This window comes from Ailuropoda melanoleuca, chromosome 6, assembly GCF_002007445.2.
Source record: "Ailuropoda melanoleuca isolate Jingjing chromosome 6, ASM200744v2, whole genome shotgun sequence".
NCBI lineage: Eukaryota > Metazoa > Chordata > Mammalia > Carnivora > Ursidae > Ailuropoda > Ailuropoda melanoleuca.
This window is the reverse complement of record NC_048223.1, coordinates 75,353,076-75,378,574: the sequence shown is the minus strand read 5'-3', so window position 1 is coordinate 75,378,574 and position 25,499 is coordinate 75,353,076. Positions and strand designations below refer to the sequence as shown.

Genomic DNA, 25,499 nt, shown 5'->3' with positions numbered 1-25,499 from the left:
TTTCACAACCGGCCTCCCAGGACGACCCTACCAAGTTATGCTTCTATTGCCCGGACTTGGGGCAGTGGTTTCTGGTACAGATGAAAAAGCTACGTGTGCATTGGACAGAATACAAACCGGACCAGGAGCCAGTTCAGTGTGTACCGCTTCACCAACCGTACGACCTTGAGTTTCTTGCGCTCTCTGAGTCTCAGTTTACCCATCCGTGAAACGGGAACAGTGTGGCAAGGGTCTGTACGTGCTGGCGTTGTCATGACAACCCAGTGGGGCTGGTGGACTTCAGACTCACATGGACCTGCCACTTCTATTTTTTTTTTTTTGTAAGATTTTATTTATTTATTTGACAGAGAGAGCACAAGCCAGGGGAACAGCAGAGAGAAAGGGAGAAGCAGGCTCCCTGCCGAGCAGGGAGCCCAACGCAGGACTCGATCCCAGAACCCTGGGATCACGACCTAAGCCGAAGGCAGATGCTTAACTATCTGAGCCACTCAGGCGCCCTGACTTGCCACTTCTTGACCTGGCTGACCCTACATGTTCCATAACCTTTCTGGCCCTGTTTTCTCATCTGTGAAATGGGGACAGCAGTAGTGCTCGCTGTGAGGCGAAGATGCAGCCTCTGTACAGGGCCCTGCACAACACCCTTGGGGGGCGGGTGGGACTCCACTGGCATCTTAATTACAGCTACAGGACAAGCGGGCTCACAGAAGCTTTCTGTTTTCTGCCGTCAGTCTGGCCAGCCCCTTCTCCCTGCTGAGCCCACAATATGTGCAAATCTTCCACTGCCCCTGAGTGGAGCCAAGCAGAAAGCACCACTCTGGGAGCCAGGAAAAATCAGCGCTAATCATAGGAGGGCTGCCCAGAGCCACCCGAAGTCAGCCAAGCCCCAGTTAGCTGCTCTGAGTCACAAGGGCTGCAGAGGAAAGGCGGCTGGTGTGGTCTTTGGTTCCCTGGAGAAACAGGAAGTGGGGGGGGGGATTTCACAGTAGAAACGTGGGTGTCTGATGGTCCCCTCTGAGCAGAGGTGGCTGGGGGGTGATATGGTTCCTGCATATGGGATGGGGTCCTGGATGTGGGATGGGGTCCTGGATATGGGATGGGGTCCTGGGTATGGGATGGGGTCCTGGATATGGGATAGGGTCCTGGATATGGGATGCGGATGGCTTGGCGCCAACCGCTGGCCACGCCGCACGTGAGCTGGGCAATCCCGAGCAGGCCACACTGGGTCAGCCTCCATGTTCTCAGAGGTAAAGTGGAAAGGCCATCCCTCCCTTGCAGTGTCATCCTGAGGATACATAACTTCAGTGAAGGCCCCCAGCAGCTGCTCAGACCCATGTAAGTCCCTCAGCAAAGATAAGGCTTCTTTCTGGGTTCCCAGGGCAATGCGGTTGGGGCCCAAACAGGACTCAGGGTCAGTGGATCACATACGGGGGGGGGCCTGATGGAAGTGTGAATTCCAGAGGATTCCAAGATCTCCATGATAAGGAGGGAGAGAATGAGGCAAAGGAGGCAGAGCCTTGTGAACTCCTGAGCCCAGCAGGTAGTCACAGCCCAGAGGGGACATGGTGCTGGGTATGCGGTGGGAGGTGACAGGTCAGAGAGAAAATGGAAGCAGAGCTGGGCAGAGAGCAAGAGCATCCAATGAGCAATGGGATGGAGCTGACCAACCTGCTTCCATCAACTGACCAGACTGCGCAAGCTGGGGAGTCGGGGGAGGCTTCTGGGGCAGTGAGTGGGAAGATGAGGTTTAAAGGAGGGGAAGGATGTAGACAGATGGATAGCAGAGGGACAGGCAGACTTGGGAGGTAAATAGGCGCCTCTCTTCTCTCTCTCTTTTTTAAGGTTTTATTTTTATTTTTTTGAAAGAGAGAAGATGCACGGGTGAGTATTGCAGGGAAGGGCAGAGGGAGAGGGAGAGAGAGAATCTTAAGCTAGTTCCATGCCCAGCATGGAGCCTGATGCAGGGATTGCTCTCATGACCCTGAGATCATGACCCCAGCCAAAATCAGTAGTTGGATGCTAAACTGGCTGAGCCATCCAGGCACCTCTCTTCTCTACTCCTCTTGACTGTCCTTTCAAGAACATGCAACGGGAAGCAGTCACTCCCCTAGATGAGGTTAATGAACTCAGGAATGACAGCATTTTACTGAGCATTTACTGTATGCCAGATATTGTGCTAAGCACGGCTCCCTCTGAAGCAGGTTTCACCTCAATTACAGAAGCGATCTGTGGAGGTCCCACAGGCTGTTGCACTGGGAGCCAGGATTTGAACTCAGACCTGTCTGATCCAAGGCTGCCACCTCAGCACACCAATGCCGGAGCCACTTCTCAAGGAACATTGGGGCAGTCATTTCGTCCTGTGCATAGCACATCCCATCACTCCAGGTTGGGTCAAGGCAGGGACAGCATCCATACCACCTAACTCTTTGGTCCTGTGCCTGTAGGACGGTCAGCACCTAAGGTGGGGGCTCAGAATTCTGCAGAAGCAGGATGAGAAAGGGACAGCAGGGGTTTCCTGGGCACAGAGCAGGTTGGGATTGGGGTAAAAGGGTGGAGCCAGATCTGTTGGGTCCACCTACATCCCTTTGAGTTCCTCCTAGCTTTCTCGACTTCAGATTTGATCTCCAAAGCTGGAGCCCAAACTGCCTCAGTCCAATCCCGGCTCCAGCGCTGACAAGCTGAGTGACCTTGGGCAAGTTACTTAACCTCTCTGAGCTCTGTTTCCTCATCTGTGTTGTGGGGACAATGACAGCGCCTTCCTCGTTGGGGTGCCATGAGGAGCAAACGCGTTAATACACATAAGCTCCTTAAAGCAGCGATATCCCAAACACTGGTTTCCCTGCACACACACGTACTATTGTTCAATACCTCCTGTTGGCTTGTTTTACCTACATATACAGTATCGTGCTATTCCTTTCTACTTTCACCACTCAACGCTAGGCTTTCAAGATTTATCTCTTTTGCCGTCTGTACATCTATTAAGTTGAACCACATGAAACTGCTGACATTCCACCATTTTTGACCTGTAAGAATAGTGATTTCATGTGATTTAACCTCCGAGTTTGTGGCTTCTAACTGATACAAAGTATTCTCTAGCATAGGGGTTGGCAAACCTTTGCTTAAAAGGCCATCATAAATATTTTTTTTTAAGATTTTATTTATTTGACAGAGAGAGAGAGAGAGCCAGTGAGAGAGGGAGCACAAGCAGGGGGAGTTGGAGAGGAAGAAGCAGGCTCCCAGCGGAGGAGCCTGACGTGGGGCTCGATCCCAGAACGCGGGGATCACGCCCTGAGGCGAAAGCAGACGCTTAACGACTGCGCCACCCAGGTGCCCCATCGTAAATATTTTAGACTTTGCAGGTCAAGAGGCAAAATTGAGGACATGATATTGGTACCTTTTAACAAGAGAGAAAACAAATTTCCACAAGATTTTTGATGAAATTCACAACACAACAATAATTGAGCACCGTTTTTGTAATACAGGCTACTGGTGAAAAGAATGGCACTTTGGGGGTAAGAGATAACATTTCACTTGAGTGGAGTTCAAAGATAGGATTTACTACCATTAAATCACCTGCAGAATGGTTCTCTAGAATCCATTCTCAGCTCTGTGATCACACAAAAGCAGGCAGTGGGGGGGGGCACCAGGCCCACGTGCCCACGTCGGTGGTGTGAGGGGGTTGGTCACTGTAGTTGCCACTTGCAATGCCATGACCTTGATTCAGCCTCAGCCCTCTACACTGGGCTCCCCTAGTCGGCGGGCTTCCCCATCCTGGTGAATACACTTTGCCTATTTTTCCATTGAATTTCCCAACTTTTCCCTACTGATTTGCAGGGATCCCTTATACAGTCTATAGTCCCTTGTTGGTTTTAATTCCTGCAGAAATCTTGCCCCACGTATCATCTGTTGTTAGTTTTGTCCATATATTCCGGCTGAATTGGAAATCCTTTGATGTAGATTATTCTTTCTTCTCCAGCATCTGCTCTTTGGGTGCTAAGTCCTTCCCAAGCACAAGGTCATGGAGATATACCCCCGCATTTCCTTTTATGAGCTTTATATTTTACCGTTCACATCGACGTCTTTAATCCATCTGACGTCCACCTTGGTATACGGTGTATGGTGGGGATCTTGCTTTATTTTTCTCCACACAGTGAGCTGGTTTTCCCAACACCGACTACTAAACAAGTCATCTCTTCCCCATTGATTTGTGGCACCACCTTTACCATATATCAAGTTCCCATGTTTATATGTGGGTCTAGTTCTAAGAGCTGCATTCTGTCGCATGGGCCTATCTGTCTGTTGTTTAAGATGTACTAGACGGATTAGGGCTCACCCTACTCGTGGCCCTGTTGCCCTCTTCTGCGCTGGCTATCTTAGGTGATACCATCTCAGGCTGCCAACGGCTTGTGGACACTGCTTGTGATGATGAGCTGGCCAATCTGACCCCCTCTAGGAAATCTAGAATCAGAAAACTAGAACATGAAGATGGCTGACAGTTGAGACGGAAGCCAGAAGGACCATCTAGGGGCAGCCATGATGGAGAGGGGGCAGGACGGCCATCATGGATGCACTCGGTGAGATCACGAGGGAGCCAGTGGGGTAGAGAGAGATGAGTGGGGCAAATGGCCAGAGCAGGACAAAGATGGTGTGGTAGGCTGAATAACAGCCATCAAAGGCAGCCCGCTCCTGATCCCTGGAACCTCTGAATGTTATTTCACATGGCATACGTGATTCAGTGAAGCATCACGAGATGGGCAGAGTATCTTCCGCGCTCTACATGTCACCACAAGGGTCCTTGAAGAGGGAGGCAGAGGGAAATTAGACCACAGAGGAAGAGAAGGCAATGTGGCTGCGGGGAAAAGAGATTGGGTGGTGCAGCCATGGGCCGATGAAGGAAAGCCTACAGTCACCAGCAGCTGGAGGCGGCAAGAATGGATCCTCCCTGGGCTCCCCAGAAGGAACCAGCCCTGCTCACACTTTGATTTTAGCCCCATAAGACTGACTTTGGACTTCCAGCCTCCAGAGCCATAAAAGAATACGCTTCTGTTGCTATAAGCCACAGTTTGAAGTGGTCTGTTACCACAGCCATGGGAAACTCTGTAAGAAAGGAGAGTGTGTTCAAGCTGCTGTACCGGTTCCTCTTCCCAGAAGGCCCCACTCCCAGGAGTGTCTGCCCTGGGTTCCCGCAGGCACCAGCTTCTTAAGTGCTTTCAGATTCTTGGAACCACAGATGCCCTGGAAGGAACACACCACGCCCCTCACTTGACCCTCAAGACCCTTCAAATCACGTTTCCTCTTCTGCAGCCTGGCTGGTCTGTCCATCGCCTTGTAGACACTTCATGAATAGTCCCCTCCCTCTAAGCCTTTGCTCCGGTCAGCCCCTCCTGCCCAGGATGCCCTCCTCCCTACCTCCCCCCACCCACCCTTCCAACCCAGTGATACCGCCTCATGGGTGCTAGCACTCCCCCCCCCCTTCCGAGGTGGCTTCCTTACGCGATCCCCTCCAACAGAGCGCTCATGTGTGCTGGGTGCTTGCCCCGTGCCAGGCGTTGCTCTGAGCACTTTTGTGTGTTGATGGGACTCTCGGAGCCTCCACCATCCCGTCTCTCCATTTGACAGCTGGGAAAAGGGCCAGCTCAGGTCCACTGCCTGTCAGGATGCCCGATCCTCAGGCCTTTGGATGCTACCCTCCCAATTTTTACCATACCTGCATGTCCCTTGTATTATTATTTACCATTTTTTTAAAAATCTGACTGAATTTTTTTTCTTCAACGACGCATTCTAAAAGAATCCATTTAAGAGTTTCACAAATGGAGAACCAGTTCACTGACCATAAATAGAGAGTGACTGTAAAATGGGTAATACGAGCCTATGTGGCTAGATTTTTAGCCACACCAGCTTGCCATCTGAGGGCTCCGGCCCGCTCTCTTCTCCTTAAATGGGAAGATAAGCCAAAGGGGAGCGAGGTGTTAAAGGTGTGAGCACCCAATTGGACTTTCTCCTGGACAGAACTGACTGAATTAGAAATTCTGAGGGAGAACTGGGAAGGGAATAACCGTTTCACTGTGTGGTTCAATGTGATTTCACGTCCCACCAGTGAGCCACTTAGAATCATCTCTCTGGGAATCAGCATGCTGGTGAGGCTTCTGCCCTCAGGCCAGCCCTAGCGCCCCACACTCTCGGCCTCCTCTGAGCTGCCCCAGGGCCTTCCGACAGCTCTTGCTTCTCAGTGAGTGCTAGGTGCGTTTGAGCAACTGTTCATAGGCTTCCCTCCCCACAAGTTCTCAAGCTTCTGGACCAAATGGTTTTCTGTATCTAATTTCCATTCTAGAGCCTGTTTCCCCAAGACCACCAAGTAGGGAGGCTGGTTGGAGACCTTGCTAAGCATCTGCGGTCATGAACAGGCAACGCTCCTGTGCCTGCAGACTTCTAGAGGACCCACAGCACCCCAGGACCTCAAGCCCTCCTCTGCAAAGCGCTCCCGTAAGTCTCAGCTAAATTGCTCTCTAGGACACCAACGACTCCCACCATCATCATGATGAAGAAAAATCAGTCCCTGACTCCTTTAAAATAACCCTTGAGATGCCGGACGCTGCTGTGAGGTGCCCTTCAGCCTCAGCTGGCCCTGATTCAAAAGCGCCTCACTGCTGTGGCCCTTCGGAGCGGGGTGTCCTGTCCTGGTAGCAGGGGTGGCTGGGAGGGGCGGTGGGCTGGAAAGCAGAGGCAGCCTGATTCCACCTCACTTCCCACCCCCCACCCACAAAAGCAATGCCTTCTGGGGGGCTGGGATGGAACACCACGCAGCAGAAGGAGACTGTGGAAGCAAGAAATTCATTCTGTGCCAGAATGTTTGCTCACTTCAATCAATGTCTGAAGGTATCAGCTCTGAAATCTCTGTTTCCAGGATATTGGTCAAATATTTGAATGGGGCGGCTAGTTAATTGACTCAGGCAGAGCACTTGACAGAGAGGCAGAGGGAGAGGCTGCGGGGCACTGCACGACAGTCGAGCCCAGAGGTAGGTCTGGCTGGGAACCTCAGCAGTGCCAACAGGTGCTCGGGATGGGGCAGGGGAGCGTGAGGTCAGGGGTCCTGCAGAAGCGTGCGTTCTGAAGCCATGTGACCTTGGGCAACCGGACTTCAGTTTCCTCATCTGTAAGAGGATGACCACAATAGTACCCACCTCATGGGCTTATTGGCAGGATTAAAAGAGTTGAAGCATCTGGATCAGCTCCTACGGGTTCTCGAAGTGCTAGTGACTCTTACTGATGGTGATGGCTCCTTAGTCTGGCATTCAGAGGTCTCCAGTGGGAGTCCCATGCTGCAAGAGGGTGTTAGGGCTGGACAGGAAGTCCCCGGAATGTGTGCTCACAACCTACCCTGGCTGGTGACATTTCCCTTCCTCAGGGTCTCTAAATCAACCCCCGGAGGACTGCTTCTCAGAGAACAAACCCTTTCCTGACCTCCTGAGGTCTTTGTTCTGTATGCTGTGCTTTAAGCTTTCCAGATGAATTACTTGTGCATTTGGGTTCTCCCGGGGGGCTATATGGATATGTCTAGTGAACTGGTGGGTGGGCTTTCAGTGGCTGACATTCTGGCTGGAAGAAAGGTCCCTTCTCCTCCCTTCCCTTTCTTGTTTTAAATTGCTTTAACCACGGGTTCTGTTGGAGAGATGGGAGTAGGGAGGGTGGCATGGTGTCCCCAAGGCCCTGTCTGGGCCCTACGGAGAGAAGGACTGCAGGCTGGAGCTGGAGGAACTGTTTATGGGGGGGTGGAGACAGTGCACAGGGACTCAAGCAGGGGTGCCATGGGGCCCAAGTGCAGCTGCAGGAGTAGGGGAGAAGCAGCCCCTGTCCCTTCCCATGATCCATTTCGGTTCCAGGGTCATGGAGTATCATGGGGAAGCTGGGCTGTTCCCGTGGCTGTGGAAGGTGCTGACAGCAGGGGCCCCGGGGAGTTACCCACCTCCAGAGGCTTGGTGCAGGGGATACCCTCAAGGGATCAGGGCAAAAGACCAGGTCAATCATATAGCACATGGATCTGCCTCTCTTTCCACGCCACAGGGGCCCCTGCAACACTTGGGGATTTTACAGAGAGCCGAAGTGCTAGGTTTTGCCGGAAGAGGGGCACGAGCCAGTGACTTTGATGTTTTCAGAGATTCCAATCCCCCCTCCATGCTGAGCAACCCTAGTGTCTTTCCCGGTCTGCGCTTGTCATCAACCAGATGATAATTTTTTGGTTAGACCCTGTTAACACTCCCATTTTACAGAGCGGGAGACTGAGGAACAAACAACAGAAGTAACCTGCTCAGCGTCACCTGACACTTGAGCCCTCTCCCTGGGGTGCCCTGCTCATGGCTAGCACACAGCAAACACTGAAGACAGGGATCTGCGGACAGGAATATAGGGGCAGATGCCGGAGTCATGAATCAGAGCTGTGTGGGGGGTTGGAGATGCTGATGGGCTGAGCTCCTAGAACTCCATCTGCTTTCTTGCCTGGTCTGCGGGGAGCCCAGGGCAGCCCCCTCCTGCGCCCTCACCCCATCCGCTCCTCCTCCCTCTGCCCCTGCCGAGCTGAGCCCAGAGAGACAGGAGACTGCAGCGTGGGGTTGCTGGGTGACTTCAGGCTTAATATCTTTGTAACCATATTGCAAAAGGGCATGCCTAAGACGGCGCCTTTCGCTTAATCTTTCTCTTTTATTGCTTTTTCTCTTGTATGATTTAACCTTGCACCAGGTATCAAGCTAGATAAATAAAAACTTTTATTTCAGATTAGCCCCGGCTGGGGGCTGCCTTGAAAGCTGAGCAGTCATCCAGGGAGTCAGATGAAAAAGGGAGCTGGGAAGCTGAGCTGCTTAGAGGGGCTCATCTCAGATTCAAAGCCCCCAAAAGAAATGTGAAACCTTTTCTGAAGGGAGGGGCAAAATCGCCACTGCCCACAGCCTGGGTGGGGGAGGGGGCTGAGGCCAGCACAGCAACCTCCCCAGGGCAGCCCTGCCTGCCCCCTCCGGACGCCCTCCCCAGCTACCTCTCCTCAGCCCCAGCACTCAGAGCAGCCACCAGACACTGCCTCTGTAGACTTATTTCCCAGTGGAACGTGGGCTCCACGGGGGCAGTGACAGTGGCTTTCATGTCACCGTTGGTCCCCAGGGTCTAGCATGGAGCCTGGCCCACAGCAGGCACTCAATCAATATTAGGGGCCAAATGAAGGAAGGAAGGAATCCTGGGATTCCAGTCCACACAGAGACCAGTGGGTTGACATGAATCGCTTCATTTCCCAGGCCGAACAGTAAAGAGTGGCAGAACGAATGTGAGTTTTGGAAGCAGGGAGATCTAGAATGGAATCCCATGCCCAACACTTAGGTGCTGCGTGATCCTAAGCATGTTTCAGGAGCTCCGTGACTTTGGTTTCCTGGTCCATGAGATGGCTCTGGCCAGCCACATCCTGGGCTTACGGTGAGGGTCAGAGAGGATGTCCAGCCCAGGCAAATGCGCACACGTGTTCAGAGACAGGCACACCTGTTTGGAGCAGCAGAGTTTGTAATAGCAGAGACCAGTGCACGTTCCCATGGGCGGGAAAACCCATTGCCTGTGGCATTGTCTCACGGTGGAGGACTGTGCCGTAATAAAAAGGAACAAATGATGCCTACACCAAAAAAAATATGAATGAACCTCAGATATATAATATTGGGTAGAAAACACTAGTCCCAAGAGACCATGTATAACATGATACTTCTTAAATAAGGTTCAAAGACAACTAAACCCAAACAAGATGAGATCCGTAGATATGTGACAAAAGATTTCGTAAAAGCAAGGGAATGAAAAAAACACAAGATTCAAAGACGTGGCTATGGGAATGGGGAGGAGCACAGCCAGGTGGGAGGTATGGTGACAGTCTAGCTCTTGGGTTGGTTGGGGGGTTCACGGGTGTCGGCGGTGTTATTAAAAATGAACAGTGAGGCTAAAGAGGGTCAACACAGACCGATGTGGATCGTGACCCAAGAATTATGTCTCCATCAGTTCTCTGTGGCTGACGTACAAGCTAATGCAGAAAGAGAACGCAAAATAGAAGGTGGCTAATTTCATAATCCTCTCAAGAGCTCAAAGCCCTGGAAATCCAGTACAAAGCGGTTACCTGAGAGAGGAGGAAAAAGTGGGAAAGAGCCAAATTTGTTAAAAAGACAGATGCTTGTTGACATGGGAAACCGGACTAGAACCTCCCCGCCAAACAACCTCGAGCCACCAACTGGAATAATCCCCAGCCCTGCGTGCAACCTCCAGCCATGACTGGTCTGCCAGACCCCAGGCACGCCTGAAGAGAAGTGGTTCCCCGAGCCGAGCTGAGGGGCACTCCCTGCCCGGCTCGGAGGAGGACCCGGCGTGTAGCAGAGGGGGTCTAGTTGGGCCTGAGGGGGAGTTCCTCGGGGGGTGCTCCCAGAGTACACGGGACACATGGGGGGCTCTACAGTATCCTGAGGAAGGGACAGAGACTCCTGCCCATGAAGACGGTGTGGGAAAGAGGAGAAGTGGGAAGGGAGGGTCTCAGACCGTGTGGCAGTGAAACGTCTCAAAAGTCCGCTGACAGACGCAGGGGGCAAGCTACTGCTGTTGACAAACAGCACACAGGGCATCCTTAAAGGAGGGAGAAGAACGAAGACTCCTCTGGTTTATCACGAAGGCAGGGCACAGGACAGCGTTGGGAGCACGAGCAGACTGGCTGGGAAGTCGCACTCCCCTGAAGAGAGGAGGGAGAAAGATCAGGGGGAGAAAGAAGGGCAGGCTTTCCTGAGGTTCATGGGGAGAAAGCAGTGTTGGTGTGAGAGATCGCTGTCTTTTAGTATGGTGGGGGGACCATAAATAATACGCCGGTGCACCTGTTTCTGTTTTAATATGTATATATTTAAATTTTTCCCAGTATATTTGTGTAATTACATAAAAAATCTACCAGAGGCACTGTCCCAAGGTATTTTCAAACGAAGAGAGCCATGGGCTGCAAGTAGAATAAAACTTGGACACATTTGTTCTTGCTCTAGAGAGAATGCCTACCAACTGCCAGTGGTTTCTGGAAGGCCCGGTAAGGCTTGGGGGTCCATCCAGACTAACGGGAAAGTGTGCTGGGATCAATTAGTGATGTCTGCCTTGGTACGGGATTGGTAAATTGGGGTATGCGTGCTGATGCAGGTCTAAGGTAGCAATCGTGGGTATAAACACATCAACTTTCCTTATGAATATGCCCCTTTTGCCTAGGCTACCACCAAGGCCCCAAAAACCTAGACTCAGAGGTTAGAAGCTTCTTTGTCTCCTCCTTTTTTCGGTACTATTTATTTTAGTATGTCACCAGAGCCCACAGCCTTCCTTCCTCAGACCACCCCTCCCAGTTGGGGTGACAGCGTAAGGAGACCATCCTCGTCCTGGTGCTTCCTACTCCAATTCACCTAGAAGTCCCATGAGATGAATCATCGGATGGCCCCCTGTTCATCTCTGCACCGCCAGCCTTGCTCAAGAACCCTCTTATTTTGCCTGCGAGGCCTTCTACCAGCTGGCCCGCTGCCTGTCTCGGATCTGCCCTTCACTTCCCCCTGGCCACCTCTTGGCTCTGGCCGGGTGGATCATTCTCCCTGTGCCCAGCAGATGCTCTGAAGCTTCTGGCGCTTCCAGGCACCTGCTGTGCTGCCCCAAGCCGGGGGCTGTGGCGTGCGATTCCGATGTCTACAGCATCTGATTTTCCCAAGTTTTTACTTCTCAGGGTGGGGGAGGAAAATGCCAAGTGGCTTAATCACAAGAGCTCTGATGGATTTCAAACGCTGGTCTCCTGTGACAGCTGCCCCCCCAACAGGCCACGGCCAGGGGCTGATTTAGTTACTGGCATATGTGTAAGCCCATGCAAGTCTGACTGTATCGGCATCTTCTCTCTCCACACACGCGTGCACAGGCACACTCGCACATGCACTCACACACACGGAGTCCTCACTTCAAAGCACTCGATGCATTTTCAAAGAATTGCCTCACTTGTTAATATTAAAGTAAAATCCAGGAAAGGCTGGCAAATGAGGGCTTTGTCCTTCACTAACACAGCTGGGCAGGTCCCAAATGTGGCTGGTAGGGAGGCCACTGCCTTTCAAGCTGGGGTGAGGGGTTTCGGCCCTGACACTGCTCCCGATTCTTCATTCTAGGCCAGTGTTTCTCAACCTTCCTGTCATCGTCCCCACTACCAGCCACTGAAGTCATGTTTTTGGAACTGCACCCCCCATGAAATCCCAACACCACAGATATATCTGCTGTATGTATCTGTGCTTTATAAACAAAATAAACACTTTTCACGCCTCATAACAGATGTTCACCTCCTGGAGGGTGCTATCACCCCTGTTGACTACACAGGCTTTTCCTGACCAGTGCTTCTCAAAGTGTGGTCCCCAGACGAGCAGCATCAGCATCGCCTGGGTCCCACTCCCAGAGGTTCCGGTTCAATAGGTTTAGGGTGGGATGCAAAATTTTAAGTTTCTAAGAATTCCCATTATTGGATGTTGATGCTGATGCTGCTGGTCCGGAGACCACACTTGGAGAACCACTGTCGTCATGAGACATGGGTGTATTCTGGAGCCTGAGAGACTTGGGTTCAAATCCCTGCTCTTCTACTCAGTAGCTGTGACCCCGGGCCAGTCTCTGTACTCGCTGAGCCTCGCTTTCCCATGCGCAGGCTGGAGTAGCAATGTCTCCCTCACAGACTGCTGTGCACATGGCAGGTGCACAATAAATGGGCTTCCCCTCCGCTCCCCTGGGGGACACTCTGGAGCTGCAGAAGGCCCAGGCAGGGCTGCGATGGGGAAAGGGATGTGGGCTGCAAGGCATGGGCGGTGGGAGAGCTGGGGCCTCCATAGCCTGTGAGGCGGTGTGTGGGCTGAGAGAGAGAGGCCATAGCACAGGACATGGTGGAAAATGCTAGTATGGGCTGTTAGCCACATCCTCACTCTCCAGGTGGTAAAGCCCTTCTGGCAAAGGAAAGAAGGACCTTCAGCATCGTGATGGGAAGGAGAGAGTCAAATGACAGAACTCATCAGTCTAGCATGTGTGGGAAATGAAAATGCTTCCAGAAAGGGCTCAGACAGAGTCCTGGAGGACTCTTTAAGGCAGTTTTGTGGGCCCCCTTCCCTGGGCCCCAAGTCAGTAGTTCTGGGGCGGGGCCTGAGAATTTGCATGCCCAACAGGTGTCCAGGTGCTGCTGCCTGTCTCAGACCCCCATGCTGAGAACCGCTGTTCCACAGCTTTCTGTAATGGGCTCCCTACCACAGGGGACGGAGAACTGATGAAAAATCTGGGTCCTTGCAGGAAGCTGATGGCAGGACAGAACCCTCAGTGCCCTTAGGGCTGACTGAGAAGTCTTCAGCCTTGGCTCCTGGCCACTGGGGGAGCCCGGCTTGCTGGCACATGAGAGTGGCCTCAGCTAGCGATGTGGCTTTCAGACTGCATGCTGCATGCCTGTCTCTACTGCATCCTGATGGGAGACAACGGAGGAGGGAAATGGCTGGCGTCTGCCGAGGGCCTACCATGCAGTGACCTGTGGGACACTCCCCAAATGCCACTCACTTTAGAGAGCGGACTCACTTATTTTTATTTTCACAACTCTGTGAGAAAGATACAACTGGCCCTGTTAAAAGGGTAGGAAAACTGGTCCTTTGAGAGTTTTGGTCACCCACTCAAGGGCACTTAGGAAGACAGCGTTCCTCTCTGGAACACATAGTGGTCGGGTGTTAAATTAAGCAACATCCCTGCTCAGGGGGCTCTAAAGCCATCTCAGGCCGTGGGCCAATCCTATGCCACCTGTCCCAACAGCCACCTGTCACCTTAACCTCCTCACCCTCTTTTGGCTCTGCTGTCTCTGCTCCCTCACTGGAATGTCCAGCTGGGGGACAGACACCACAACAGACTCCCCTTGGGCCTGCTTATTCCTGCCTGCCCTCCCGCAACCAGTGACTCCAGTCTGACCACAGTGAGCTTCCTGCAACACACCTCAACCGTGCCCCTCCCCTACTGAACTGGCTCCTGGAGACCCTTGGGAGCAAGGCCTGGCATTCTCTTAAGTAGGGCATTCCACGCTGCCTGGCTGGGCCCTGCCTCCCTCAGTGGCCTCGTCTCCCCAAGGTCTCTCTTGCATGCTGCGCTCAGCCATGCTGAATTACTGCAGTTCCACGATCATGCACTCTCTCCTGCTCTGGGATTGTGCTCTGGTACGTGCAGTTCCCTCTGCCTGCAACACCCTGACTCCACCGTTCCCAGCCAGTTTCTGCTCATCACTCAGTGGGTGGCTCAGGTGATCTCTTCTTAGTGAGTCTCCTCATCCTAGTGACCACAGGGGGAGGCGCCCCCTCCCATGGATTCTTTCTCACGTCCTGTTACAGATGTTTTCAAACATATACAGAAGTAGTGAGAACAGTCTAATGGGCCCCCCAGGGAGCCATCATTCCATGTCCACACGGCCCATGCTTCTCAGTCTGCCTTCCCACCTACACTACAGGTTCCTGAGGCTGAGATGGTGCCTCCAACCCCATACCCTCTCACAACATTAGCGCAGCTCTTGGCCCAGAGAAGACCCTCCAACCACCGTGGGTGGAGACCAAGAGTCCACATTTGTGGACTATAAAATCAGGCACTCTTCTATGTGCTTGCACACCTTACTCACTGTATGCACGTAGCTTCCCTGCAAGGCTCAGGCTACTCTTCCCTCCATTTCACAGATTGGAAAACTAACAGCGCAAAGGTTACACAGCTGGTCAGCGGTAGCAGACCAGCGAGGCAGTCTAAACCTGGAACAGAGCTGCCCACAGAAATAGGATGTGAGCCGCATGTAGTATTTTAAATTCTCTAGTAGTTGCATTAAAAAAAAATAGATGAAATTAATTTTAATACTATGTCGTATTTAAGTCAGTGTAACTAAAATATAGCTTTAACACGTCATCAGTATAAGACATAATTAATGAGATGCTTTATAATCTGTTTTGCATACTAAGTCTTCAAAATCCTGCAGGTTATCTTACAGACTAGCCACAGGTCAAGTGTTCAGTAGCCACAGGCAACCGTACCAGCCAACAGAGCTAGTGGTCAGCACCCTGGACAGCAGCCCCAGAGCCCGCATGCTCAACCACTTCTCTGCTTGAATGGATGAAGGAGGAAACGAATGAATAGAAGTCCCCAGGACCCTTGGGCCTGATCTTTCCTTGATAATTAATAATGCTTAATACTTTATGGTCCTTTAGAGTCTCTCTGGCACCACTTTATCTGCCATAGAAATTATTAACCCTGTACCATGGATGAGGATTATGGGGTGAAGAGGGGTCAAATGCCTTTTTTTGACACATTGCTGCAGGTGGCAGAGCTGGGCCTTGAACCCACAACTTTGGACTCCAAGTTCAGTGCTCTGTGTGGGGTGGGGCACAGCTGCTCCTTGAAGGAGGACTGCCTCCATCTGGCAAAGGAGGGTGTCTGTTGAACCCCAGTTTGGGCCGGCCGTTGGGGATGGGAGCCCCGTTTTGTTCAGGCCCTGGGGGAAGTGATGCCCTTGATGAGTGGCAGGGAAGGCACAGGCTGAGGAAGCAGATGGGGCCTGTGCCAGGTCCTCTGAGGGAAAGAACCTTGTCATTCTTCAGTCTCAGTTTGGCCACAAGAGGCTGAGAACAAATTGATGGCAATGGAGCCATAACTTACCTCTGAAGGCCTCTTTGTTCTTGGCAAAACAGAGGGGTCATTAGTAATGGCGAAAGCACTGGTGTGCAGACATAAATCCCCCCAGCTGCAGGGCTGATAAACAGCCCAGAGGGGACGGGGCCCTTAAGGAGCCAAGCAGGTTAACCATGTGCCATGGATCGCCCATGGGCTCAGACCCGTGTCTACCCACATGCAGACAGAGTCACCCCCTGCCCAGGCTCTGGAGCTGCCCAGAGACTCAGTCATCCACAGTGGCCATCAAGACTCACATCTGGCTCCAGGAGCCCCTGCAACCTGCATTTTTTCTTTCAAATGCAAATGGTTCCTTAGCATCTAGGGCAGGAGCAGGCTCCCATGGGGTACTCAGAGCCAGCTTGGGCCAGTCAGCGTGAAGGTGACCTTGTGGGCATTCCTTCTTCCTGCTTCAGGGCAAACAGACACTGGCTGAGCCTCCCAGGAAAGGGCTGAGACTTAATGGCACTGGAAACGCATGTGTGTGAGGCCAGATCCTTGGCAGACGAAGTGCTTTGCAGCAGTGTCTACTGGTTGAGAGAAGTAGAGATGAGGCCATATCCCAGTTTTCTGTCTACCTGCTCCCCTGGGGACTTCACTCTCCTGCCTGTCTGCCTGCTTTAGGGAGACCATGCCAGCCCAGGGCCAGAGAGAAGGGCGGGCAGGAACGGGTGGGTGGGCAGCTAGGTGAGCCATGTACTCAGGATGGGGAGGGAGGGAAAAGGGAAGGGCTGCCCTTTCCTCAAGCTACCTAAAAAGAATTTGGGTGGGGTTGTGGCTTGTGTGGTGACACACACCCATGAGAGAGTTAAAGAACCATCAAGGCCACCCTACAAACGAGGTCCAAGTGCTCTCTTAGCAAGGACAGCAAATACTTGCAGCAGGTGCTGTCTGCCCTCTCTATTTCTGCACCCATAGCAGACTCTACCAATTGAATATTGCACTGAGCCTGTTTGGATTCATGGTCCTCTTCAGCCAAGCATTACCAATCAATCACAGTTGGCATGTAAGAGGAAACGCATTTGTCATCCTTTCTCAAAGCCCTCAAAACACATCTGTGCTGGCAGTGGGAATCCTAAAACGCTATGTTAAGTGCTGCAAGCTTTCTGGAAGTTTCTGCCTCCTGTTCCCACCTTCACACACATCGCCTACCTGTAGTTTCACATCCCCTGTCTCCCTTCTCATCCTGCTGTTTACATTTGGGGACTGGCCCAGCAATCTCATAGAACGCTGCCACAGGCAATTGTCCCCAGACTCCAGGCTTCAGAGCCCAGCCCAGACACCAAAGGCTCAGCATCTCTACCCTCCTCACCTCCTGCTCCCAGGGGAGGAGGTGAGGAGGGAAAGCCGGCTGGGGCCATCTTTGAGGGCTGGAGAGGGCCTGAGGGTCTGAGGCTGGTGGCCTGGCACCCGGCAGGAACTTGGAACATACCAATGCCATGGAGGATGGCCTCTCAGTGCCACGCAGGAATTTCCAGTCTGGCCATGACCACGGGCTAGCTCCTGGCTCCTTGCTCCCCACCTTCATCTAGGCTGGGGTATGTCTGGAACCAGCCCACAGGCAAGGGGATGAGGAGACAATCCCCCACCCAGCCAGGTGTCCCTTTATGCTGCCGCCTTATCTGGCCCCTCAACTCTATCACTCTTGGGGCTCACCGGTGTTCCCTTAGGTCTCCAGGAGAAGCCCCTTGTCCCTGGGAGGCACTTGCTTTGCTTCGCAAATTGAAAAAGTCATGAAGGAAACCAGCACCAGCATGGGCCTCCCTCCTTCTCTGCTCGGCAGGAGAGGGCCCCCTAATGCTCTGGGGAGTCTGCCTTCCTGCAGAATGGCTTCCCTCCCTCCCACACCCTGGCCTAAGGAACATCTGCACCCAGGATGCTGTGAAAAGGACCATCCCGGGGCTCCACCCCAGTTGCACAGAATGAGAATCTCTACGGGTGCCACGGATTCTGGATTTTGGTAGGAGCTCCAGGTGATTCTGGGCATACTGGAATTTGAAAGGCCATGACCCTAGAGTCACATTCCTTCTCTCCTGCCTTTTTTCATTCCACAAGTACATATCGGGGTTTACCCTGCTGAGTCCTGTGCTGGGCACCAGAATGGGGAGGAAATGGGGTGGGGAGGAGAGGCCTGAACCCCTGCTCTGCTGCTGACCACAGGAGCCAGTGTGGCGTTTGCTTTGGGTCCTGGGGTGCCCTGGGCTTAAAGACACACTAGTAGTCATGCCGGCAGCTGCAGGTCACAGGGAGCCCACAATATCCCTGATTTCCTGCATTCCCAAGGATGGGGGGGTCTTCTTCCCACCAGCTAACTCTCAGCTTCCCAAGGTTATTATTAGCTGCCAGCAGTAATAATAATAACAGCAACTAACACATATGAAGGAACTTACATCCATGAATTAGGTTCTTTACATATACTAAGTCTTCTGACCCTTAACCACCCAAGATACGTATTCTTATTGCTCCCATTTCATGGATGAGAAACTGAGGTATAGAGACCCACCCAAGGCAATATGCTCACAAGACTCCATCCTCTATGTTCTTGATCATTGCACCTTGGTGTTTGTTGAGCTTTAGGGGAAAAAATGTCCCCTAAATGTCACTCCCTGCTGTGGGGGTGTGGTCGGGAGAGGCGACGGGGTAGACACCAGCCTGGTGGTCTGCCATCCTCCTGGCCATCAGTCCGGCCTACCCAGATGCACGAGGCTGGGGGGCACATGTGGGGTGGGGTGGGGTGGGAGCACAGGGACAGAGTGAGAGTCTGTGTGTGAGGGAGCAGCCCCTCATGCGCCTCTCACTGACTCCCTCTCTCCAAAGCCACCCAGTCCTGGGACAGCCAAACGGAGCTACTTGGTCTGTCTTTAGGTAGGGATGTGGGGTCAGGGATCCCATCGCGCAGAACCTTCTCTGCAGCCAGTCACTATTCTGTCACTATTCTGCTTAACCAAGAGATGGGGTGGGAGAGGAGGGGGCTCTGTGCTTCCCCTGCAACATTCTCGACGAGACATGAACTCATGGTCAGAAATGTGAAAAGAGCATGAAATCAGGTCAAGTTGCAGTTCTATTCATCTTAAAATGATATACAAACTGCCACCTTTTCATCAAGTCAGAAAAGAAAAACAAAGAAACACCCACAGCACCGAAGGAGCTAGATGGGGTCCCCAGTGACCCAGGCTCAGAGCCCCAACGTGCTCAGATGCCTCCGACCTCGGACAGTGGCACGTGCACCTGTCCCCCAGTGCCACCCAACTGGCCCCCAGCATGTTAGCCTCAGTCCCCAGCTCCTCCCCTCCTCCCCGGCTCTTCCCTCCTTCATCCACTCAGTCCCCTTCCAGGCCCTCTGCCCAGGGTTGTCCCTGGGGGCGAGTCCCCTCATACCACTGTCCACACACCCAGACCTCTGCTCAGCCCTGCAGAGCCCGGCACTCCTGCAGTGAGGGTGGAGGGCCAGGGAACCAAGGCCTTACCTGAGACGATGGTGTAGCCAATCCCCCGGGGACGTCCTTTATCCTGGTCGATGGCTGTGATAACACGCACCGTTGTGCCCTGGGTAGGAGAGAGGAGGAAACTGACGTGGCTGCGAAGCCCCTGGGTGGTCATCTTTTTTTGTAGCTGTCTTGGCACCTGCAGCTTCCCTCCCCAGGTAGTGGACTCCCTGCCACAAGGCCAGCCTAGAAGTAGCTACTGAGGGCTGGGGTCTCAGCTTTCCCCATCATAACACTGAGGCCTTGGTAAACACCTCAGAGTCCCTTGGAGACGCCCAATCTCGCTGATGCTCTCGTTCCCCCTTCCCCTCCCCATCTCCCCTTGTCTGGTACAACCACCCAGGAAAGAGGAAAAACAAGCTGGGGGACAAGAGATCTGGTCTCTATCTCAACCACCCATCAAATTACTGTGTGACCTCAGGAAGGTACCTTTCTGATTTCAGTTTGCCCTACTTTAATATGAATAACAGCAAAAGACCCTGGGATCTTGCTTTTACTAGGACTTGAGTAAAGGGGAACATAATGGATCAATCACTCTTCTAATGAAAGTATTGTAAATACTGAAAGTGAGTATCTCCAGGGATGAGCCTGGAGGCCACCATGGCCCTATGAACCATGCCCTATCCAGCACGACAACCAGCAGCTCCTGCCTCATATGGCTCTGTCCCTCACCTGTTCCTTCTCCCTGCAGCACTCGGGGAGAAGGGACCAGGATCTGGGACTATCAGGATGGGGATTCAGGGGTCCCTGCTCTTAGGGCACACACAGCCTGTGGGGGAGGGGCCAAGGACAGATTCACAGACACTGCTATACACATCTAAGGGTGCTTAGATGCAGAAATGTACTCCAAAGCACCAAAGTCCTCCTGGAAGACCTGGCCAAGGGCTGTACAGACAGCAGCACTGAGGATGGGTCATGAAGAAGGAGTGGGAGTTTGCCAGGGAGAGAAAATGATACAGAAGGCAAAAGATACAGCACAGGCAGGGACTTGGGGGCATAAGTCTCTCTAGGAAGGGGTCCTGGCATGAATGGGCACATTCAAATATCAGCTGATGGACTGGTTGGTTGATTGAGTAAATGGATCACAAAAGAGGATTCTCACATCACCGCTGCCACCGCCACCACCTGCTGAGCGCCCCTTGCCCACGGTGACGTTCACCTTACTCTCCAGGCCCTAGCACGCCATCGTCCAACCAGCCAAGCCTCTCCGCCCGCCTGCCTGAGGTGCTGGCTTGGGCTGCAGTTTCCCCTGGTTAACAACCAGCAGGACAGCCCTGTCCCCATGCCCTAGGGAAAATCGACCCTGGCATTTACATGTCTCAGGACGATCTCCTGTGGCTGTCCATCAGCTAGAGGGTGAAGTCTGCAGGCTGCACCCTCCACCCCTACCTGAGCACCTCCTCCTGTGGACAGAGTCCTGTTGTCTGACACCCAGGCCCTCTGATCAGGACGGTGGGGGCGAGACACACAAGGGGCGGCCCCACCCCGCCCTCCCAGAGCAGCGCTGTCCCTGTGTGGCTGTCTCTCCGTCCTCTCCCGGGCTCAGGTGTGCAGCAATTTGGAACACCTCTAGCTCGGGCCGAGGGAAGGTGAGAATGTTCCGGGAGAAACGGTTCCCGCAGAAACATGGACACAGCCCTGAGGCCAAGGCCGTGCAGAAAGCAGGTCTGGCTCCCTCCTTGGGGCCCCTTCGCCAGGGGAGACAGGAGCTCTGGCTACATCCCCTGGCAGAATAGACTGTTATGAACTCAGAGAAAGACACCATTAAATGAGCCTCTCCCCAAGCGGGTTCTGAGGACCTGAACCATGCCAGAGACCAGAAGGTACCAGCTTCGAGAGCCTTGTTCTTTCCCAAGCACTGACTCTGTGCCCCGTGCTGTTGCAAATGCCTTCTATGTACGAACTCATTCCACCCTCACACTTATTCCAGAAGCCCCGTCCTCTAGATGAGGAAACTGAGGAATTCGAGTTAAGTGGGACCCTGGCAAGGTCCCACTGCAAGGAAGGGATGGTGAAGCCAGGGTTCAAAGTCAGGTACTTTGGCTCCAAAACGCTCCTGCCCCCCAAGCGATGCCCTCCCTCCCAGGTTCTGTTATAATAATGGTAACTGTCATTTGTGAACGTCCTTGCTATGTGGCAGACACTAATCTAAGCATTTCACAAGCATTAGCTCACGTCAAATTTGGGACGACTTACATATCCTACTATTCCCTTCGGCTTCGGTGTAGTAACGGCTCCTCAAAGTAGTCACGTAACTTAACCAAACCAAACCACAGCAGCCCTGTTAACCTTTGCTCTCCAGGGCTTTCTGGTCTGAAGACCGACCCCCCCTGGAACAACTGTTAACGGCCCAGCCCCACGCTGGGGAGGGTCATCGCAGGGTCTGCACTAACAGTTTCCTCCGACGTCACTCCTCAAGGGGCTCTTTTTGTGTGTGTGGGGTCTGCCCCAGCAGGGGCCACTCCTCACAGAGGAGAGGCCTGGGTTTGTCCCCAGGAGGAGGTCCCAACAGTGTGGGGCTCAGGTGCCAAGACAGGCTTTCTGGCCACGGAGACCACTCCCTCTTTTAGAGTCTCATCTGGCCTGGGCCCTGAAAGTGTCCCAGTTTGAGGGTCCCCAGGCAGCCTCCGGTCTGCTGAGGGCAGGGACAAGCCTGCCAGGTTAACTGGGCCCAGAGCCACCAGAGCACCTTTCCGGAGAGTCACTAAATAGTAAACCTCCAGGGACAGCTGCATGTCCCCAGGCATACAAACCGGAGTGGCTGAGCTGAGCTGGGCCTACAGACAAGGACAAGTACAAGGACAGGCACACCTTAAGAGGACTGGAAGGGGGGCCAGTGCTGGCCTGTGCAAAGATGGGGACCTGGTGGCCAAAGAACCCTCAGGCCTCAGAGCCCTGGGAGCATCTCCCCAGGGACACCCCCACCGTGGGCTGCCTGGAGGCACATGGGCAGGCGGGGCTCATGGGGGCCGGTGGGCAATCGAAGACCAGAGGACAGGGAGGCCGGCTCTCCCCAGGAAGAGCCACACCTGAGCTTCTGGGAAGTGAGAGCCAACAGGCTCCTGCCAAAGTTTGGGGTTTCATCTCTTTTTGGGTAAATAAATCCATTTTTAATAAAACCCTGAGCTTTTAATACAAGTGCAGCCACAAAGACTGGAAATGTTATAAGAAGGAATTAACGGGGAGGAATGGGGGCTCTTGGGATCCCACGGCTCTTGTTTCAGAGTCTTAGTAATTATATTTTCAATATACTGAAACTTATTTCTAAAGACGACGGGATGGAGAAGCATGGCCCCTGCCCGGACCAGAGCCAGGCCCCTTACTGGCTGGTTCCCCAGATAGGGGCGGGGGTGGGGGTACGCACAAGCACATGGTGGGGAGAGCAGGTGGGCAGGCCCAGGAGGCTCAGAGAAGGGTCCACTCCGCCATGGGGGTCCTCCCATCACAGGAACCCACGCTGTAAGGAAATGAGGCTCCCCCGAGAGGCTAATGGTGCGCAGGCCTCCAGGGTCCCTGCTCCTTGTGGTGGGAAGAACAGAATGGTGAGGGGGTTAGGGGGTCTGACTCTGTTGCCAGACTGTCTGGGCTCAAATCCTTTGAGTGAGTTACTGGATCGCTCACTGCCTTGTTTTTCCCGTCTATAAAATGGGTATAACAGCCCCACTCCTCAGCACCTGATACGTGTGCAGCACTTGCAACCATACCCAGTACACGGCAAATGCCGCAAAGGTGACCGTCACCATTCACTGGGACCCCTGTGAGCACCTGATGAACGTTCACGTGCCTCTTCCCAGACAATGCATGCTCGTGCGGTGCCCAATTTCAGCACATGCGGACTCCCCAGCACCCCAGATTCAGACTCCGTACCCTGGAGTGAAGGCGTCTTCTGGGTATTATAGCGAGAGAACAGCTAAGGGCCCAGGGAGAGCTCGCACTGGTTAAGCACCTACTGTGTGCCGAGCACTGTGCAGGACACCCAACATAGGTATTCTCACGTTTTCCTCACAAGCCCAGATGTGGGGGAGTGTGGGAGGAAACAGGTTCAGAAGGTTCCAGAATTGGCTTCAAGTCACAAGGCGTGGTAAGTGGGGGGGAGGGCTGAGGGTGACTGGGGAATGCTGGCCTGTGTTGGGGTGGGTCTGGGGGACTCCACTGCTCTGTGGCAGATGGGACAGGCCCGGGGCTTCCGGGCTTCGAGCCCAGTGGGTGTGCTGAAGATAGGGGTGGGGGAGGGGTGCGATATAGCCCCTGGCCTCTGAGTTTTGGGTCCTGGTGGGGAAGTCCAGGCAGATTTGAGAGGAGCCGAGACTCCCCTAGAAGGAGCTTGTGTCTCCCCTTCTGCCACCTGCCATTTTCAGAGCAGCCGGCCGGGACAGGAGCTGCAGCTGGAACCCATGGGGCCAGGGCTTCAGGCGTCCCAGCCCACCTCTCTCCCCTGGGTCCGCGGTCCCCATTTCCATGACAGGATTATGGCCTTGAAAGGTGGACTGCAGTTTGCTTCAGGAGTGGGAGGCGCCTTTTGGGGGACGGGGGGGGGCGCTGGAGGGGACTTCCGACAAGAGCTGCCACAGCAGATTCTGAGGCAGAAAATCCTATTTCTCAGTCCTTAATTCCAGTCAATTCCAGTCAAAGGGCTGATAGGCATCAGCTAGCAGTAATTTGTGCAGTTTATCCGCTCTTTTCACCTTCTATCGGTCCTTCACTGACGGGCAGGCCGACATGCCGCTGCTCGAGTGAGGAAATTAAAATTTGATGCAATAATCCCAAATAAGAAGGATTTTATTAGGTAATATATACACTTTAGATGAGGCATGCTGGCCCGATACACCGATAGAGAGAGGCAGACATGCTGGGAGCCGCAGATAAAGAGGAGTGAGGCAGAGTGGGCAAGGGTCCGACCGGAGGCCCCGGGCCAGCAGCAGCAAGGCTGGGAGTGGGGTCGCCTGGGTCCTCAGGGCCAGGAAGCTGCACAGGCCACGGAGCTCCCTCCTCGGCCTTGGCTGGCCTGGGAAGTATGGAGTTAAGTCAGGGTTCCACACTGTAAAGTGACATGCAGGGCCTGGATCAAGGCATGGAAACCGATTAGAAGCCTGGAAAAATCAGGCTTGGAGCATAAGGGAATTGGCCTGCGGTAGAAAGAGCTGTCCTAGAGATGTGGAAATGGGAGCGCTCCTTTCAAGTGTGGGCACAGGGAGGGGAGGCCAAGCTGGTGCATGCGAGACGATTCTGTGGGTGCCCGGGAGAGTCCGAAACCACCCACTTACTTCCTTGTCTGGCTCTCCCGGAGCCCAGTCATGATCTAAGTGGTGGGGCTCAGACCTGCCCCGTGGGAGCGCCCTTTAGCGGCCTCACAGCGCCCAAGGGACAACCAACTCGTAACCACTGCCAGTGAATGCCTCCCTGGGGACTCTAAACGAGGAGGATGCGATCTCCAATCCTTAAAACCCTCAGGGAATGGAGGCAGGGCTGCAGACATTACCAGCCCGTTTCCCAATGAGACAGTGGTCCACAGTGTGTGGGATCTGGCCAAGGCGAGTGCAGGGACCTGCTCCAAGTTTCTCTGGCTGCGTGGCCACCATAACGTCCTCACTCCAATCAACAAGTTAGCTTTGAGCACCTTCTCTGCACTCAGCCCTGGGCCCAATGTCCTGGGAGATCCCCTGGACGCTGAGACCAGGTCCCAGAGACTCAGGCACCTTGATCCCAGGAACTCCAAATAACCCACTCGCACACTGGTGAACATCACAGGTGCAACTATAATTCACTAGCACGTTATGCAAGTCAGGGAGAGTCCACGCTATCAGAGCTGGGGGAAAAGAAATGGCGGGCTATGTCTGTGGGCTGGTGAGGATGAAGCCGGGGGAAAATTCTAAGAAAGGCGGCCGGTAGGTTGGGAACCAGCAGATGGGCAGATTTTTGGATTGGTGACAGGAGCAGGCATGGGGGTGATGAGGATGGCAAGAGGGTGAGAGGGCTGGTCTGACCAGGGCATTGCTCTGTTGATTGTTTGCTCATTCATTTATTCATTCATTCATTGCACACACACACCCTTAGCACCCCTGATGTGTTTTGCCCACAGCAGACCCCATCCCTGCTGAACTATACTTCCAGTCCAGCGGGAAACAGGCTGAGCAAGCTGTCCAAGAGCACTGAGTGCTAAGAAGGGCGCGTCCAGGGCCAGGGGCAGTTGGCGGGGCCCACCTCCTCTGAAAGGTCAGGGAAGGCCTCCCTGGGCTGAGAAGATGTGGGTGTAGCGAAGAGATTTTGGAAGGAGGTAGCCTTTAGTCTCAAAAGCTAGAGGTCCTGCTG

At 53.5% G+C, this 25,499-nt stretch overlaps 1 protein-coding gene across 1 annotated transcript in view; it reads right to left on the bottom strand.

Annotated features, from left to right (window-relative positions):
* CDH23 (cadherin related 23) overlaps positions 1 to 25,499 on the bottom strand; it is a 392,002-nt gene that overhangs the window by 190,071 nt on the left and 176,432 nt on the right. Inside the window, 1 exon segment of the mRNA XM_034663592.1 lies at positions 19,173 to 19,251. Within this exon segment, the coding sequence (XP_034519483.1) occupies positions 19,173 to 19,251 (79 nt within the window).